This window comes from Saccostrea echinata, unplaced genomic scaffold (genome assembly GCF_033153115.1).
Source record: "Saccostrea echinata isolate AGI-Se365-2 ecotype Australia unplaced genomic scaffold, CSIRO_AGI_Sech_v1 ptg000052l, whole genome shotgun sequence".
Classification (NCBI taxonomy): Eukaryota; Metazoa; Mollusca; class Bivalvia; order Ostreida; family Ostreidae; genus Saccostrea; species Saccostrea echinata.
The window spans coordinates 10841638-10860143 of record NW_026889801.1 but is presented as its reverse complement, the minus strand read 5'-3'; the positions used below and the strand labels follow the sequence as shown (position 1 = coordinate 10860143).

The 18506-nt window shown below is 32.1% G+C and overlaps 1 protein-coding gene across 1 annotated transcript; it reads left to right on the top strand.

The window, feature by feature from the left end:
* The first annotated feature begins 14425 nt into the window (after positions 1 to 14425).
* Positions 14426 to 15458, top strand: LOC133204350 (glutathione peroxidase 2-like). Its single transcript, XM_061340074.1, has 2 exons — positions 14426 to 14791; positions 14997 to 15458. The coding sequence occupies exons 1-2, from the start codon at positions 14426 to 14428 to the stop codon at positions 15456 to 15458; spliced, it is 828 nt and encodes a 275-aa protein (XP_061196058.1).
* Positions 15459 to 18506: the final 3048 nt, after the last annotated feature.

The window sequence follows — 18506 nt, the reverse complement described above, 5'->3', positions numbered from 1 at the left end:
CATATTATTTTATCATTCCATATGCAAGATATTGCTCAAAGCAGGCTTGTTACAATAAATTTGATGTGACCAGGGATGATCCCTCCCATGCATCTGATCCTATCTCAGGAATTTAGGAATCTGTGTTTATACTCTGTTTTCAAATTCCTTTGTTAATAGGATTTTTGAGATCAATCTCTGTTTGGTATCTCAACCTTTTTATTTGAATTTGTAGTTGAAATCAGTTAATTTGAAAACAAATTCAGGATATTAAAACTAAATTTGGACTTTATTTTATTCTCATTTAAAGTTCTTAAAGTCTGTGGATTTTCCTTTTTCCTTTTTCTATAGGAACAGATGTAAGATAGGATAAATTATAGAGTGAAAGAAATATTTTCATTCTTTTTGCCTTTATTTTTTTTTCGTTGTCTTTTAGTTAAGCAGAGTTAAGTATCGTAGACGACTGATGATAATACTGAACCATTGACCTAAATAGAACACTTTAGGTCTATGACTGAACGAATGAAGAAAAAGTCTCAATTTCCCTGTGTGTAATTTTTAACACAGTAACAAGGACATTGGTTCTCAAACTGCTGATAATAATACATGTATTGTTTGATAAAGTTAACCAGGGAAACATTTGTGAAAGGGGGGGGGGGGGTCCGACACTGAGCCTTAATTATGACATCAACTTGTTGTAATGTTTTACTGTTTAAAACCATACCTTTCTCTGTTAATCTATTAAAAAGATCTATATAAAGTTATTAATATAATTGTATTGGAGTAAGACAGAGAAAACTGTTTTTTAAATAAAATTCAATCAAAATATAGGGTGACCTGAGGTCACCATATCGATACAGATGAATTTACTTTTGTGCCTTCAATGCCTGAAGAGTTCATATAGTGTTTTATTACTACGCAAAATGACGAACTATTTGCGGGTGACCTGAGGTCCTAGTTGAGCGTACGTTTTATCCTCCTGCCAATCGAACCGGAACTACCCAGCGATACTGAAGAGCGGAGTAACGGGGAGTAACTCGGTATATCGGTAGCGAACCATTCAAAGAAGAATTCATTATCAATTGATTAATAATTTCACAACCAGTGTCAAAAACTTAAGTGCTCCTATTTACGATTCTTTAAAAAAAAAAAGGGGGGGTGAACATGTTATCCATTGAAATCAGGATTTAAAAATAGCTAGATTTTCAAAAACGTGTAGAAATGACCCTTTAAACTTTCCGTATGTTTAACTTGTAAAAAATTTAATATAAAAGATTGATAAAGGACCTTATTTTATTTGTAATTTCATTTGAAATTGATAATAAAATGTCAATTTTTGCAGTTTTTTGTCTGTAAACATATGTTCCTCCCGTGAAACAACAAAAGCTTTGGTATGAATTTGTCAAATAACAATTCATAAATCCAACAAAAAAGGAATTCTTTATTTCAAGGGGGGGGGGGGGAGGGTGTTTAAAAAAATATTTTCCGTTTTCCGTTGATTTTAATAGTGAAAAATGCAATTTGTACCAAAATTAAAGAGTTGTCTCTCCTAGTTTTCCCCAATAAGTCACTAGTTATGTTTAATGGAAATTCACATAAATATGTACATATGAAAAATCATACAGATACATTAACTTTTGAAATTTGACTTGGAGGTAGGCGGCAGAACAATACTATCGTTCGCAGTTCTTTGCACACCTTAATGCTTGTCGTTGGTCATCTGCAAACTTATTTTGTTAAAAATGATTCTACACATAAGTAATCCGACGTTGATATAAAAAAGATGAGTTTCTCATTGACAATATCTTTATGTAGTTTTTGTAGACCACACTTTCAACAATCTGTTGGAATTCCCATGGTTACCCATTGTTCCCTCGGTATTATCGGACCTGTTTTTGTATTTGTATGAAGATGAATTTATTCAAAAACTCCTAGATGAAAAGTAGAGGTCTCTTGCTGTGGAATTCAATTCGACATTTAGATTTATCGACGACGTTTGATCAAAAAAGAATATTTATTTTCATTTAAACGTTGATTCGGTATATCCCATTGAATTCGAAATAAGACACCACAGAGTCTGACCCATCTGTTTCATATTTGAATATTTTGCTATTAATGGCAAACTAATAACTATACTTTATGATGAACGTGATCATTATGTCTTCAACTTTTCTTCCCTTATTTATGTAACAATATACCACTATCACCTGCATATGGAGTTTGTGTCTCCCAGTTTATTCGATACACAAGAGCATGTTCTACGTACGAACAATTTCTATAACAAGGCAGGGTATTGACAAATAATTTGATGATACAAAGATATCAAGAATCTCCTTTAAAGTCAACATTTCGCAAATTCTACGTTTTTCATAGAAATAGTTAGATCGTTATTTTCTCTGAATTTTCTACGGATTTACAAGGGGTACACACGGGTGTGACAGGTCGACAACAGGGAAAACTTACTCCTCCATGACACCTGATCCCACCTCTGATGTTTTGAGAGGTACGTTTTGGCTCTACCTTCAATTTGTATTGTTAAGGTATGTAAGTGATACAAGTTCTATCAAGAATTTTTTGAGAAGTTTATTTTAGGTAACTACTCATATAGCATGACACAAAATCTCAAAGAAAATTGGGGGGGTCATCTTACTGAGCAACGGTACAATAACTTGACCTTTTTGCACTTAAATTGTAACTTTTAGTTTAATTACTTTAACTTTAATCATATTTTACCAATTGTTATCATGGCAATAAATATAATCACACTTTATGTAAAATTGTTTGAATAATATTTATTATTAAAAAAATCTTGCAAATTAATGCACGTAAGCAATGTAAATCTTATCTTGATTTCTTAAATATATCTTCATTTTTTAGCAAAGTCTGTTCAGTGAATGTATAAAGTTTGTTTTAAATATATTAATTGAAACCTGTATTTAATATGCCTAGCATACAATATCGAAAAAAAATCTCTGAGTAAAAATATTTTGGGCTAAAGTTCCAAGATTTTAAATCAAACAAATGTGTACAATTTGAAGAATTTCTTCTAAATATCCTTCCACCACAAGAAATAGTCCCCGATGAATCCTATTTCTTTACAATTTTAAGAGAAGTTTTTTAATTGAATATTGTATAATTTGTATTGTTTAATTCAAATATGTCATAAAAATTGAATTGTAATAAATAATTTTGAAGTTAGAGGTTCTGACCAAACTTTATTCAAAAGCTGACGAGTGACATACATAATTATGTACCTTAAAATGAACTTTTGAGCATGATCACTATTCATTATCCTCACAAATCACTGTTCAATGCAACTTGTTGTTTTCATTTTTGGTATGATACATCTACGTAAAGATTACGTCATTTGTGAAGCAAGAGAATTAAATTATTTATGCCAACCAATGCACTTCTTAATACTTTCTATTTCCATTAGTGAACTCTTCAAAATTAGAGGCGCGTTTGGTCGTCTGACTGGGACAGCATGGCATTGCGGATAATACAAAACATGCCAATCTCAATCCAATTTTAAATGTTAAATGTATTTGTCATTCCAATTAAAGTATAGAAGAACTAAAAGACATATGTAAGAGAGCTAGAACCCTAAATTTATCAACCATTAATATAAAATACGACATTTCCGAGGCATGTGCATTGTATTTAGATGTACCATACGATAAATGGATACATACGATCAACAATAGATATAAATTGATATCGTTGTCATTCCTACTCTTGATGTATATAAAGTCCACAACAATAAAATATTTCTCTTATAACTCTTCCATAGTGGAAATGGAACGTATTATAAACGACCAGAGTCCGAGCTAGTTTGCATAAATTACACAAAAGACCCATGTTGTGTAAAAGGTCGTTCATTCATTAAAGTACGTTACTCTACGATACTGAATAATATTTATTTCGCATTTTAAAAATGCACCGTAGGGTAGGATATTATTGAAAAAAATTATACACATTCGCAATGGGGGTGGGGGTGGGGGTGGTTTTTTTTTTTTTTTTTTTTTTTTTTTTTTTTTTTTTTTTTTTGCCACCCGTCTACTTTGAACGTATATCAATAATATCAGTAATCTCAGAAATCAGCTTGTATTGTAGATTAATTTATTGCTAATGTTTTGTTTTGCCTTACATGCACAGACGGATTTCACTGTTTTTATTTGTTCATCGTCCTTCTATTTAAATCTCAAACACAAATATGGCCAAAACACGCAGAATGTTGTAAATCAGTCACATACTTGTATGTTTCTGATTCAGTAAAATCAACAGATTTATATCAATTTTTAACCTTAAAGGATGGAGTAACAGTGACCTATGAGAACAAGGTGGGAATTGACCAAAAAAAATTGATTCATCTATCCTCACAAAAACTTCAGCATCAAGTTGAAATTTGATCAGAAAGTGAAAACAGCCTTATCTGAACAAAGATCACGAGCAATGGCGTTAACGAGACATCATTATGTTTTAAAGAAAAATATTTATTTGTATATATATTGAATATTTTCCCATTTATTTCGTATGCAATTGATTGCTGTCGATTACGAAAACCGAATGTCAAATTTGGAAAAATTCTAATAACGAGAAAATTATCTCGTAACAAGTCGTAATAACGAGATCTTTAGTCATAATTACGAGATCTTTTCTAGTAATAACGAGATCTTTTCTCGTACTTATGAGGTTTTTATCTTGACATTATGATATAATTTTCTCGTAATTGCAAGATAATTTTACCTATTTTTCAATTGAGAATCCTCGGTTTTTGAGTTGATTAATCAATCAATCAATCTAAAAAAAAAAAATAAATTCTAAACTGTTTATCACTTTAGTGGTAATCCTTTTTTAAGGAAGTGTCAGAGGTCAATTGTTTCTTTGCCCATCCATTAATTTAACATACAAATAATATTAGTACAATATTTTATTTTTTAAAACACTTCGTGATGAATTACTCATTACATATTGAGCCTTTGAACGTTATATATTTGCTCTCCCCCTATCTACAAATGTTTATCATTTCATTACTCGATGTACACAAAATACCGGAAAATCTTTTGTATCCGTGGAGTAAGTTAATCAATTACATCGTGGTATGTTTCTGTCGTGTTGCCATCGGAAGTTTTGGTCTGCTCTAGTTCCATGCGCAGTTTGCAATTTTCAGTTTGAAGAGAATCTACTTTCTTTTTCATTACCTTTAATTTTTTCTCAAATTGTTTTTGCTTGACGGAATCCCTATTATTTGTATCTTCTGTAGTGACACTAATAGTTGTATTCTGTCCGACTTCTGTTCGCATTTTCTGATTTTCCATTAGGAGAGAATCAAGTTTTCGTTCCATTTCCTCTAATTTGTTCTCAAATTGTCGTCCCTCCACAGAAATATCAACCATTCTTTGCTTCACTGCAATCATATCACTGACCAGAGAATACACATGCTTCGTCAATGAAAGTCTGATCACCGTCTCCTGGTTCAGTTGTTGTTTCAGATTGTTAATTTCCAGATCAACCGATTCCGCAGAAGAAACACTCGAATTATTTTTGTCCATCATAAGAGAATTTGCTGAATTGATGGTCAGTATCAAATATATTATTAAGCATTCTCTGAAGAAAGACATTTTTGATATAAAGAATGATTGCGAGAAATCAATGGATACCTTTGAGATACATTTCGTCCGAGTAATTCTTTTGTAGCTTTAAGTTAATAATAATTAGTCTAAGACACTAGGATGAAAAGCTATCGTAAGAGTATTATCAAGTATTTTCCCCGGTACTTGACATAACTAATGGCAAAGAATTTGTACATTTTTTAAATTTAGATCCAAATTTAAAAAAAAGCTCTAAATATATACTAAAAGGCCAAGGCTCTGTATTGTTAATTAAGTGGAATACTATTAACAGAAACAGTTTGTATATTAAGTAGTAGATTTAACAAGTGACATTATGATGGGTCATCCTTTTCATCACGATTTTTTATTCAAAACCCTAAGTGTGCTTTTCCGCGAGTACTTGACATTGCTTTTCCGCAAACGACTTAAGTAAGGACAGCTAGTTAAAAAAAATTGGATGCCTGGGTTGGACCTATTTTGGTTGTAATTGATGTGAATAATAAATTTCTAAAATATTAAGAAATTGTAAACTTACTATGATGTTCAAAATTCACCTTTCTGTAACCATCCTTATTAATCTATCTAGATACAGCTTTTTGTCGCATTATTGTAAAACTTTGAATGAAATATTAAAATCTATGCGGTTAAACTTCATTTTACTTATATAAATATATTTTAAGTTGTTCTTTTCAAGATTTTTGAGAAATGTTTTTCTGCATCATCTGTCCTTAAACAGAGTTAACTGGATTGACTTATATTTGATATTTTAAATGACAAAAAGCGGTGAAAAATTGCAGATTCGCAGAAAAGTGGAAACGCGAGACAGTTGTTGAAAATAACTGTAATTGTTGTAAATTAGTCAACTATATATCAATTAGATTATATGTATCTATCAATTAATAAAAGTAACAAAATACAAAGATGCATGAGAAATATTGCATACTGATCAAATGACACCAATTAAATACCGTTTATTGATAAAATAGCACATAAAAATTGCACGAAAGAAAGTTTTTGGTTTGAACATATTTTATTGTCTATAAACTTTACAACTGGGATTGGGCAAAAGTTCTTAAAACTTAATACGTCCTCTCCCTACATATGAATTATACCAAACATATTTACATATATGGGTTTCAGCTTAAAATGAATAAAACACAGAAAAACATAATAATTAGAGGAACATTATACAATACACAAGCTGTATAGAATTTGCAAGAAGTAATTATTGCATCAACCAAAACGACCTGACTTTTTGATAAATGTTTGTACAATGGAATTAAGTATTCATTTTCAATACGTTTAACTTTTCATCTCCCCAGATTAATGTGTATCAACAGTATGTAATTATCCCATTCGCAGAAATTTATCAAAAAATTCTTTTCTGGCTTCTGTATATTTTTTGCACGAGAAGAAGTAATGATGGGTGTCCTCCACTCTTCCACAGGAACCTAAGGGACTCAAAATTATATTACATCGAAAAAGATCGCTATTAAGTACACAGTTATGTCGAAGCCTTGTATGTAATATATTTATTTTTATAAATATAATATATTTATTAAGAAAGTTTTTATGATACGTAGTGTTTACTAAGTGTTTAAATATAAAATTCTTTTTGACAGATAAAAAATGACATCCCATAAAATGTTCTATATTGAAAATCCAATCAAGAAAACTTCGTGTTTTTTTTTTATATTTTGCGTATACGAATGCAGCTCACCTAACACGCCTTTGCAAGGTATATAACTTTGGAAACACTGCCGGATCATTGTGTGGTCAAGGCATCATTTAAAAGATGCTTATATTAAAAATAATTAAATAAGACATGTGGTATGTAGTTACAAACTTAAAGGAATATAATTGTGATTCCTTTCAGCTAATGACGTCTTTTATAGTAGTTTCTCTTTGCTCAACAAATTGGCTGACTGTTTTCATATTTGAAAACATCTCACCATAAAATACGTTTTTTTTTTAAATATATATATTTTATTTATAATAAATTATACCCTTTTTGTACATTTTATATAATCTCAAGCTTTATCATAATGAGAAAGAAGTTTTTGATTTTTATGAATACTCCAGCAAAAAAAAACCAAAAACAAAACAAAAAAAACAAAAAAAAAAAAAACAAAAAAAAAACAACAACATATTATCAGTTTTATTCTATATTCTGGTTATATTACAACGAATCTAAATTCTGGCAGCAATAAAATTCAATGATTTTGATTTCATCGTAATTCTAGATCTATCATACAGATGCTAAATCGGTTGTATACTTTATTTTTAAATGCACAAATATTTGCAATGATTTCGTAGATATTAAAACTGTATTTCGTAGATATTAAAACTGTAAGTTATTGTATAATTAAACGTTTGTGAGGGTGTGTGTATATGGCTCTATCATTTTACACATTGAGCGCAGGATTGATAATTTATTATAAAATAAATATCGGCTTGTGTCCAAATCATGCATTGTAGTTTGATTCTCCCTATCTTTGCTCCTGTCATCTAAATAAAGTCTGTGGATATTAATTTTTTGTTGGCTTTTCAAAGAATTTCGAATTTCTTACATGTTTGTTCTGCCCTTCCGCCTCACCCCCGGTCCTTTTCATAACTTAAATTCTTCCTTCAGATTTAGAATTGAATTCTCATTTCAGTCTTTTACGATTTACAAACTCTATAATGTTACATAGCTTGAGGAGCCCCCCCCCCCCCCCCCCCCTGCGCAAGACAAAGGCAACCTTGTAACAACTTTTTAAGCCCACGATTTTCATGACTCCTTTTTGATTGAATGGCTCTACTGCTTAATTAAATGATTTTAATTTTTCCTGACATGGCTAGGGCCTGTAATAAGGTGAACATTCACTCAAATTACACTGATGGCCCAACGGTTAACATTCAAAATTATTCAGTGCAAATCACTGGTTAGTAGAGTGGAACCATGCAACAATTTAATGTTAGTGTAGGTTTATTAACAGTACGCATTTGAATAAAACACCAAACGAACATTTATATGCAATGTGAAAATATGACGTACCGGGCAATGTGTAGAACAAAGAGGGAGTCATGATGCAAGTGCACGATGTCTGAACAGGACACAACAAATATTATAAAAATATAGAATTTAAGTAAACTGAATGCATACAAGGAAAAGGGATAGTGAATGCCAAATCTTAACTACAGTACACACTTGGCCAAGTAATGAATATTTTATAGACATCTTATCTGCATGTGGACAATTTAGGACATCAGCCGCACATCTACTTTTCATAACAGTGCAACAAATAATATCCAACTGGACTTTCAAGCTGACATATCATGTCCCTTGCATGTTATAATTAGTAAGCATATAAATATTGTTCTTCAAGCATATAAAACTAAATGTGCAAACAAATGACGCAATAATCAGCTTGTGAACTGGCAAGCAGTATTTTCTGTTGTGTGAAGTTATCGCCCTTTTAATTATAAATTACATTTATTTTTTTGGAAAAAACTAACAATTCTGCTAGATCCAATTTAAAATAAAATGATCAACAATAGACATTTTATTATTTCTTTTAGAATAACTATAAGAATTCCCTCTTTGTTGTAGAGGAAGTATTTTTCCATTATTTTCTATTAAAAATAAACTATGAAAAATCTATGTATTTTGCATATGTATAGTTATTTCACGAGTCCAAAAAGTCAAACGGACAATAAATAAAAAAAGAGAGAGGGAGAGAGGGGAGAGAAAGATGAGAAAGATGAGAAAGATGTAGATAGAGAGACTAGGGAAAGTGACAGGGGAGAGAGAGTGGGGAGAAAGATGAGGGGAGAGGGGGAGAGAGAGAGTTCAGGATGGGAGAGAGGGAGAGGATGGGAGGGAGTGAGGGGAGAGAGAGAGGATAGAAAGAGGAGGGAGAGAGAGAGAAAGTGGGGAGAAAGAGTTCGTGAGGGGTAGATTAAATGGGGAGAGTCGAGGGAGGGGAGAAGAGAAAGTGAATGGGGAGTGAGTATGGGTATAGAGAGAGAGAGTGGGTGAAAGAGTGAGGGAGAGAGAAGGCTTCAAAAGAGGCTAGGGAGATAAAGGGGATGGAAGAGTTGAAAGAGGGGGGATAGAGTGAATGGGATAGTGATTAAACTGAAAAACTAAAGGTTCAAGTGAGTGTTTCTGATCAAAATTTGTCCGTTGTATGTCGTTGTCATCATAAACGTTTCACATAGGCATCTTTATGTAAAGGGTATTCAAGTTTATTCAAATGAACGGCCACGCACTCTTTCAAGGTGAGATAAATCAGAAATAGTGAAACTTTAGTGGCATCTTTTAAAAATCTTCTTCTCAAGAACCACTGGGCTAAAAAATTTCAAACTTATAAGAAACCTTTACATAGTAAAGATTCAAGTTTGTTCGAATGAAAATGTCCAGGGGTAGGATGGGGCCACAATGTGGGATCAAAGTTTTTATGGGAATATATAGGGAAAAAAATCTTTAAAAATATTCTCAAGAATAGCAAAGCCAGGATTAGTCATCTTGATATGGAAACATCCTCAGGTAGAATAGATTCAATTTTGTTAAAATGATGACCTCTGGGGAGGATGGTGCCACAATGGGGGATTATCATGGCAAAGCCATGATAAGTAATGTTGATATGGAAGCATCCCTAGGTAGTGTAGATTCAAGTTTGTTCAAATGATAACCCTCGGGGGTAAGGTGGGACCACAATGGGGGATCAAAGATTTGCATAGGAATATATAGAGAAAATATAAAAAAAAATCTTCTCAAGAATAGAAAAGCCATGTTTAGTCATATTAATATGGAAGCATCCCCAGGTCTTGTAGATTCAAGTTTAATTAAGGATTTTTTGATTTTTTCCGCGCAGTATTCCTATGTAAAACTCTGATCGCTCATTATGGCCCCACCCTACCCTACTCACTCTAAATTTGAACAAATTTGAATCACTACCTGAGGATTCTTTAATGATATGACTAATCATGGCTTTGCTGTTCTTGAGCAGAAAATTTTTTTCAGGAGGATTCCTATATATTCTTATGTAGAACTTTGACCCTCTGTCGTGCCCCAACCCCTGGGGGTGGGAGGTGGGGTGGGGATGGGGTGATGGTTTGTACAATTGATTCTACAATACCTAAGTGTAAATATGACTAATGATGGCTTAGTTGTTGCTGAGAAAAAAAAGATATTGCCTATGTAACGTGTATGATCAGATTCTTACAAGGGATATATAGGTTTTCCTTTATCCTGTCTGAATTAATGATTGGAATGGTTATTAAGACAGCTCTGTCTGAGGGTATATCACACAGTACTTAAATTTTCTCTTATCTAGAGACGGTGACTAGGTATGGTTCTTGCACCGTGTTTCTCCCCAATGTTCCCATTGATAGATAAGAACCTGATGTCTCAATCTTCTTCAGTTTTACTACACCCAGAACAACATCAATTCACTAGGATACTTGCCACTGGTTTTTATAACTTCTATACATGTACTTTTATCTTTCTCTTATCCTTAAGGTTTTCCATTCTCTATCCTTACATGTCCATCACATACATAATACTCTGATATTAATTTAAAGCATTGTACAGTCGAAAAGGATTTACCAAGAGAAAGTTTCAAAAATGTAATTAACTAAGCAGTAATTAATCAACAAATATTGCATTGAAATCTATGGGGACAACCGTTTTTTTATTAAATAAAACTTCAAATACATGTAATAAGAATATCAATGAATATTGTGGTTGAAAGATTCATTGAAACACATTTCTTTAGAAATAGAATGGCAATTGAAAACGATTTTTTTTTACCAGATAAGTTTTTTTTTAATTGATTTTTTTTATGGATTAAAAACAGAGGGAGATAAATCTTACTAAAATTCACGGTCATTTATTAGGACACATCCCACCCTTATACGATATTAGTAATAAATGGGAATTGTGTCTAAATATACTGAGTATTCAACTTCTACACATCTGTTATGTATTCAATTTCATTGAATCTGTTGCTATTAGGGATGGAATACTTTTTTAATTGCAGATTCATATCCAACTTCTTTAGCTAGCTTCTGAATGCCTGACTTTCCTGAAGTTTTGCCTTATAAATATCCTTTGGCTAGTCCATTTCAAGGGTTGTCGAGTCATTCCACTATTTGGAGTCTTCAATGCGTTTTAATTAAATGCCCCTTAACCATTACACCTATATATTCCTATGCAAAACTTTGACCTACTGTTGTTGTCCCGCCCTACCCCCAGGGGTCATGATTTGAACAAAATCTTCACTACCTGAGGGTACTTTTGTATTAATATGACTAATATTGGCTAAGCTGTTCTTGAGAAGAAGATTATTAAAGGTATTTCCTTTATATTCCTATTGTAAATTTTGACCCCCTGTTATGGCCCTGCCCTACCCCTAGGTGTCATGATTGGAATAAACTTGAATCTAAACTACCTGAGGATACTTCTGTTATAATATGACTAATAATAGCTTTGCTGTTCTCGAGAAGAAGATTTTAAAAGATATTTCCTATATATTCCTACGTAAAACTTCGACCCCCTACTGTGGGGTTATGATATGAACAAACTTGAATCTAGAGTGTGTGATGAAGCTTTCACGTAAGTTTAATCTTTTCTTGCCCTGTGGTTCTTGAGAAGAAGATTTTTAAAAGATGCCACCAAAATTTCACGAATTTTTAATTATCTGTCCTTGAAAGAGGGAGTGGCACTTTCTGTGGACAATCTTAAATTCCCTTTACACAAGGATGCTTTGTGGCAAGTTGGTTGAAATTGGTCCAGTGGTTCTCGAGAAGAAGTCGAAAATGTTTACAGACGACAGATGGATGCCAGACACTCTTTGATCAGAAAAGCACATTTGAGTGTTTGGCTCAGATGAGCTAAACATCTTTTGTTCAAGAACAGCAAAGCCATTAGTTATACTGATATGGAAGCATCCTCAGGTAGAGTAAAATTCAAGTTTGCCAACCAAGCAACTCCCTCCCCCATGTAAACTTTTCAATACTGATTAGCAAATGTGCTCAGGTGAGCTATTTAGCCCATGGGCATCTTGTTTATGTATATGTATCTCTTTCTTACACCAGTTAATAAAATGTTCTTGATTTTTTTTAGATGATTACAACTGTGGAAACGTATTTTATTTAATGCGATAAAACAAATCAAAGAAAGTGCGTATTCCTGCTCTTAGAGTCAAAGAGCATAATTATAGCCTTGTTATGTTGGGATATCTTGTATTATTGATTTAAAATATAGTGTAACCTTTTAATTTTGTTATTTAAACTTTAAAAGTTGTTAGAAATGAACACTTCATACCATAAGGCTGCGTGATTTAACCCCAATGCATTTGCCTAACAAAAATTTTCCTACCAAAACCATCCAGTTTCTTTTTGTACAAAAAATGACACAGGGTCATTATTCTGCTGGCTCATTTTTCTACAATCCGCACGGAGAAAAATGACCCAAACCATAATTTTTACGAAAAAGTGTGTCATTTTTCTACGTAGAATATTGACCAGGGGATCAAATTTCTACGTAGAAAAATGATCCCCGATCAGTAGTCTACGGGGTTCACTTTTCGTCGTTACACCGGGCACTTGGCGAAGGAACAGTCACTACCTACGTTTATGTCTAGGTTTGACTGGGCGCGGCGTACGAGAATCGAACTCGGGCCTCCCGATCACAAAGCGCACGCCCTACCACTAGCCTACCACCGGTCAATGACCATCGAACGCAAATTTTAGATGGTCGAGCGCTTTTGCGCACTCTCCCAGCACTGCTAGCAAACAAGTTCCGCAATTCTTGAGTTTAACCCAAGACCAAGATCGGCTTATTTTCAAAACCCAGCTTAATTTCAAATCTCGAAATGAAAATGTACAATGTGATTACAATATATATATATATATATATATATATATATATATATATATATATATATATATATATATATATATATATATATATATATATATATATATATATATATATGATCTACATTTAATAGACCTTTAAGTCAGACATACAGAACAAACATACAAAGGATATGAATGAAATTTTTGTCATTTTAAGACACTAAATAGATGTTCGATCCATATATACCATTGTTTTTTTTTTCATCTCAGCTTTCGTGATTGATCTTCAATACAATGAACTTCTTCTGGAAGAGAACTGTTAGACTTTATCAGGCATTTTAAAAGAAATATTGATATCTCGTGTTAATCTTCGCCTAAAGTTGTTATACAGTGTACGTTGGATATTGATTGTAAAAGGCAACAAAGAAATTAAAAGGCACTTGAAAATGATCGGTCAATATTAGGTCTGATAATACAGATTTTTGTAGAGCACTTGGTCGTGAGTTTCCCCTCTCATGTATCGAATTAAATCAATAGCAGGTTTTCTTCCTCGAAGCATGGTCCACATATATATGTAATCACATAAGCTTGGGCTAATGTTTAACTCTCAAATAATCGCAAACATATCCTTAACAAATATCCCTTGCACGTCACTTTTGGGGCCCTCCAAAGGACTGAGTCAAATCAATACCCTAAAATGGCATCTTCATTCCGAGTTTTACTTCTTATTCCTACAAATACATGTATATTGAATTAGTTGATTTTGACACTGGTGGTATCTATTAACTACGTACATATTTTCTCTTACAAACCAAACAGACCTTAAAAGATCCTCACACAGATATCAGAGACGTAATATTGATTTGAAGGACGGAAGGTCCATTTTCAACATTTCCGATATAGCTCACTTATAATGACAGGTACCCCAAAAGGTGTTAGGATTTCTTCACTTTCAATATTTTGTCAGCTCGATTGCAAATCTTATCATGGCGTCGCTTTCAGTCATGGATAAGCAAGCCTCGCACACGCTGCAGCCTCCCTCTGTAAAGTCGTCAGTATCTTCCACTGGTGTTGTGAAGACATCACATAGCACAACATCTTCCGCTGGTGCTGGAAAATATGTGCAATCATCGCCAAGCGGATCCCCTTCGCTGAGGCAAAAAATAACCAATACTGCAGCGAATAATATGGCAGTTAAACCCATTCCAATTTTATCAATTTCGTCGTTTTATGAGTTATCAGCCTACATGCCGAATGGAAGAATGGATCATTTCGAAAAGTACCATGGAAAAGTATCTCTTGTCGTCAATATGGCTTCTTGTGATAAAAATACTAAGCAAGAACTTATACAGGTAACCTTGCTAGCTTTTTTCTAATTATTATGGTTTAATTTTTAGTTTCAAAGTATACTTAGCATTTTTTTTTCTATATCTGTTAAATGTACATGTATAAATGATAAGTTCATAGAAATCTACTTGTAAATAAGTACCACTGTAAATACCATGTGAATGATTTGTCATATTTAATTCAGATAACAAGAATTCCTTTATTTTTCAGTTGAATGACTTTGCCACAACATATGGACCAAAAGGGCTTGTCGTTATGGCTTTTCCCTGCAATCAGTTTGGTAAATTGGAACCTTTAGATAACGATGAAATTCCTTTGTTTTTACAAAACGTGCGACCTGGGTCAAAGTTTGAACCAAAATTTACAATTTATTTCAAAATTGATATTAATGGAAGTCACTCGCATCCAGTGTTTGAATATCTTAAGGTAAAACAGCCATTACCACAGGATGATGACGGCCAAATCGTGCGAGAATTAAGCGAGATCAGTTGGCAACCTGTGTGCAGGAGTGATGTCAGTTGGAATTATGAGAAATTTCTAGTGTCGCATGATGGACAACCTATTAAAAGATACAATCATAAGACTGCAACGGAAATCATAAAGAGAGATCTTGAATCAGCCTTGAGACGCATTCCAAAGGCTACCAGGGAGGCACTTCAGTTGCACCACTAAAAAATAATAATTTTAATTAATAATGTTAAATTTTTTCAATTTGATTCCATTCTTCAATTTCCGTGGAAGTTTAATTTTTCAGTATTCATTCACTCAAGGAAATTCTTGCTTTCTTTAAACAAAACACGATTAAGTTTTTAGCATTTTCTCTCATGACATCTATTTACATTAATTTTGCATTAAATAATTTATAATTTTAAAATTGAAAATTGCAGAAATATTTATAGTTTAAATTAGTCTTTCTTTCAAATTGATAACAAAAAAAAAAAAAGAAAAAAGAATGGAATGCCATCACTGTTAACCTATAAAATGTAATTAAAGTGAAAATGTTAAGAGGAGATAAAATGATTGCTCACTGTCTCCATGCAGCGAATGCTCTAACTTTAAGTAGGCACTAACAATGTCCTTAGACCTGTCAGTCGTACACTCATAAATATAGATTAAAGATTTCTAAAAGTCTTAAGAAACTTGCTTGGATAAATGAAGAATAATTAGAAAAAATGCTTTTGTAATGAGAGAGAGAGAGTACTGGTTTATCAAAATAGGAGAGAGAGAGAGAGAGAGAGAGAGAGAGAGAGAGAGAGAGAGAGAGAGAGAGAGAGTACTGGTCATTAGAAGAGAGAGAGGGAGAGAGAGAGGTTTATTAAAATAGAAGAGAGAGAACAGTAATAATGGAGTAAAATACGTAAAAAGTTTACGTAGCATTCATTTAATTAAGCAGTGAATTAATAGTTTCTCCATATTTAACCTTAAATATATAAATTCATATCTGACTACTACTGCCACTCAGAACTTCAAATGTTTCCTTGTAATTTCAGTTTCTCAAAGATTTTCTACTTGAAGTCTATGTATGATCATTAGTGTGAAATACAGTTTCCATTGATCAGGTTTGTTCACTGCCCTACATAATTTTTTAAGGACGCTTTTACTTTAAGAGGTGTCAATCTAAATTAAGAGTATTTCACTTTTAGTGCAAGACAACTTTCATTAACACTACATTCAGACTAGGAGTTGTTATTTTAAGTTGTAACAGTTGATTTCTTTAGGAGTTAATATCACCAAAAAATCATTGTGGCGTCATGTCCATTGAACATAAATAAACATAAACAATTTGCAATATTGACATACTTAGCAGGTTAACGACTGAGGAATGCAAATATTTATTAGAATCCCTTTATCAATAAGTGTTCCAATACAGGTGATCTATAAAGAAGACACGATCTTTGACTCTTATCGCTTTTATTTATGATGCAAATTATAAGGAACCCCTAGTGTGTTGGAGTTAAAATCTTTTAAACCAAATACCTTCCACTCTGATAATACAGATTTTTAAAATTATCTTATGCTTGAATTAAATAAACACCAAAAGTTTTATACAGTGCACCACTTTAATTTCTTCAATTTGTTATTGCGTCAAAGTGATAGAATTTATTTTTGCTATTTCTTTTTTTGAAAAGGCATTATAATGAATATGATCCAGTTTAAGAATGCAATATTTGATGTATTTAAGTGAAATAGAATATTAATTTTATTTTGACTGATGGAAAATTTTTCTTTGTAACATGATATATGAGAATATTTTGAACGCCTACTTCAAATCGTTACCTTTTTCAAGATGTTTATATGATTAAAATTTTTTAAGCATTATCCATCATTTGTGTTTATTTGTTTCTTTTATTTGAAATATTTTTTATACACAACATATATTTTATTGAATAAATATATACTATGGAACAGGGGACAAGTTCTTAAAACTTAATTTGCCTTCTTGCTACATGAAACAACAAAATTTAAATCAATATTTTTCTCCATTTCTTATTCTGATATTACTCTATTTCCTAATCATTTTCCTTTATTTCCTCATTTTCTCAATAAAAATGTCTCTTGATTTAGATATTGCATTTATAAAGTATCTGCAAGGGTGAAGTTGCCTTACATACACCGTCTCGGTAGGTTTGTACAATTTTATACAAACGAAAGTACAAGTAACCATTGAGAGAGAGAGAGAGAGAGAGAGAGAGAGAGCACTAATTGCCATTCTAAATATAAGAAACTGAGATAAATAGGTTATTTTAGTACAATTTAATGTAATCATAGTTTCATTAATTCATAAGATATTGCTTTATTGTAACAATCTTCATTGAATCACAAATTTCCTAAATGTGATAATGGCCAATGCATAATTACTTTTATTTAAGTAAAATCCATCTATCCAGAAGTTTATTCTGCACACTGTTTTGACCAATTTTTGATTGCTGCAAGGAGAAAGAATTCAATCTCACTAATTTGCTTCGAAAAAAAAAATATTAGCTTTATTTTGACCTCTGCTAAAAAATTTAAATACATATACTTTGAGTATTTTAGATAATTTTAAATTTCTACCTTCAACACAAAGCGTTATTTCTTTTTTCAAGAAATCAGATATTTAGAAATGGTTGATCTTTAACTATTATTTTGTACGCATTTTTAAAGTTTGTTTTTATTAAATTTTCTTTCTTTATTTTTTCCCCTAGATGTTTGCACTTCCGACTGTCGAATAAAATATGCTAAAGGTAAAATGTAAGGGTAAGAATACAAAATAAGAAAATTACAAATGCATCAGTAACCACTGAGAGACAGAGAGAGAGAGAACCTTACTCTACATTAAAAATTTTGAACAATAGGGAATAATTATAATAGTTATGATAGGTTATTTTAGTACCTTATTGTTATTGTATTGTAATTTTGGTTTTATTTCCTCATAAAATTTTATTCTAATTTGAACAAAGCCTTATTTGCATCATAAATTACACAATTTCGTATATACATATTTTACCAGCATGTCTATGTACTAACCTGTTTGTAGACGAAAAGGTAAAACATTCCCCAGCTTTCAGTATTACAGGGTCTTTGATATGAGAATTAAAAAAAAATACTTTAAAATTGCTAAGAATATTTTTTTTACCTTAGGTGAATGCTTATAATCCACATTCATTGAAAAATTTTAATACATATAAGAGAGAGAAAATGAAAGAAAGATGCGAGAGATGTTATGTAAGTTATAAGCAT

Coding starts and splice junctions, on each gene's coding strand:
- LOC133204350 (XM_061340074.1), top strand. CDS start 14,426: ATGGCGTCGCTTTCAGTCATGGATAAGCAAGCCTCGCACACGCTGCAG. Junction 14,792..14,996: donor CTAAGCAAGAACTTATACAG/GTAACCTTGCTA, acceptor TTTATTTTTCAG/TTGAATGACTTTGCCACAAC.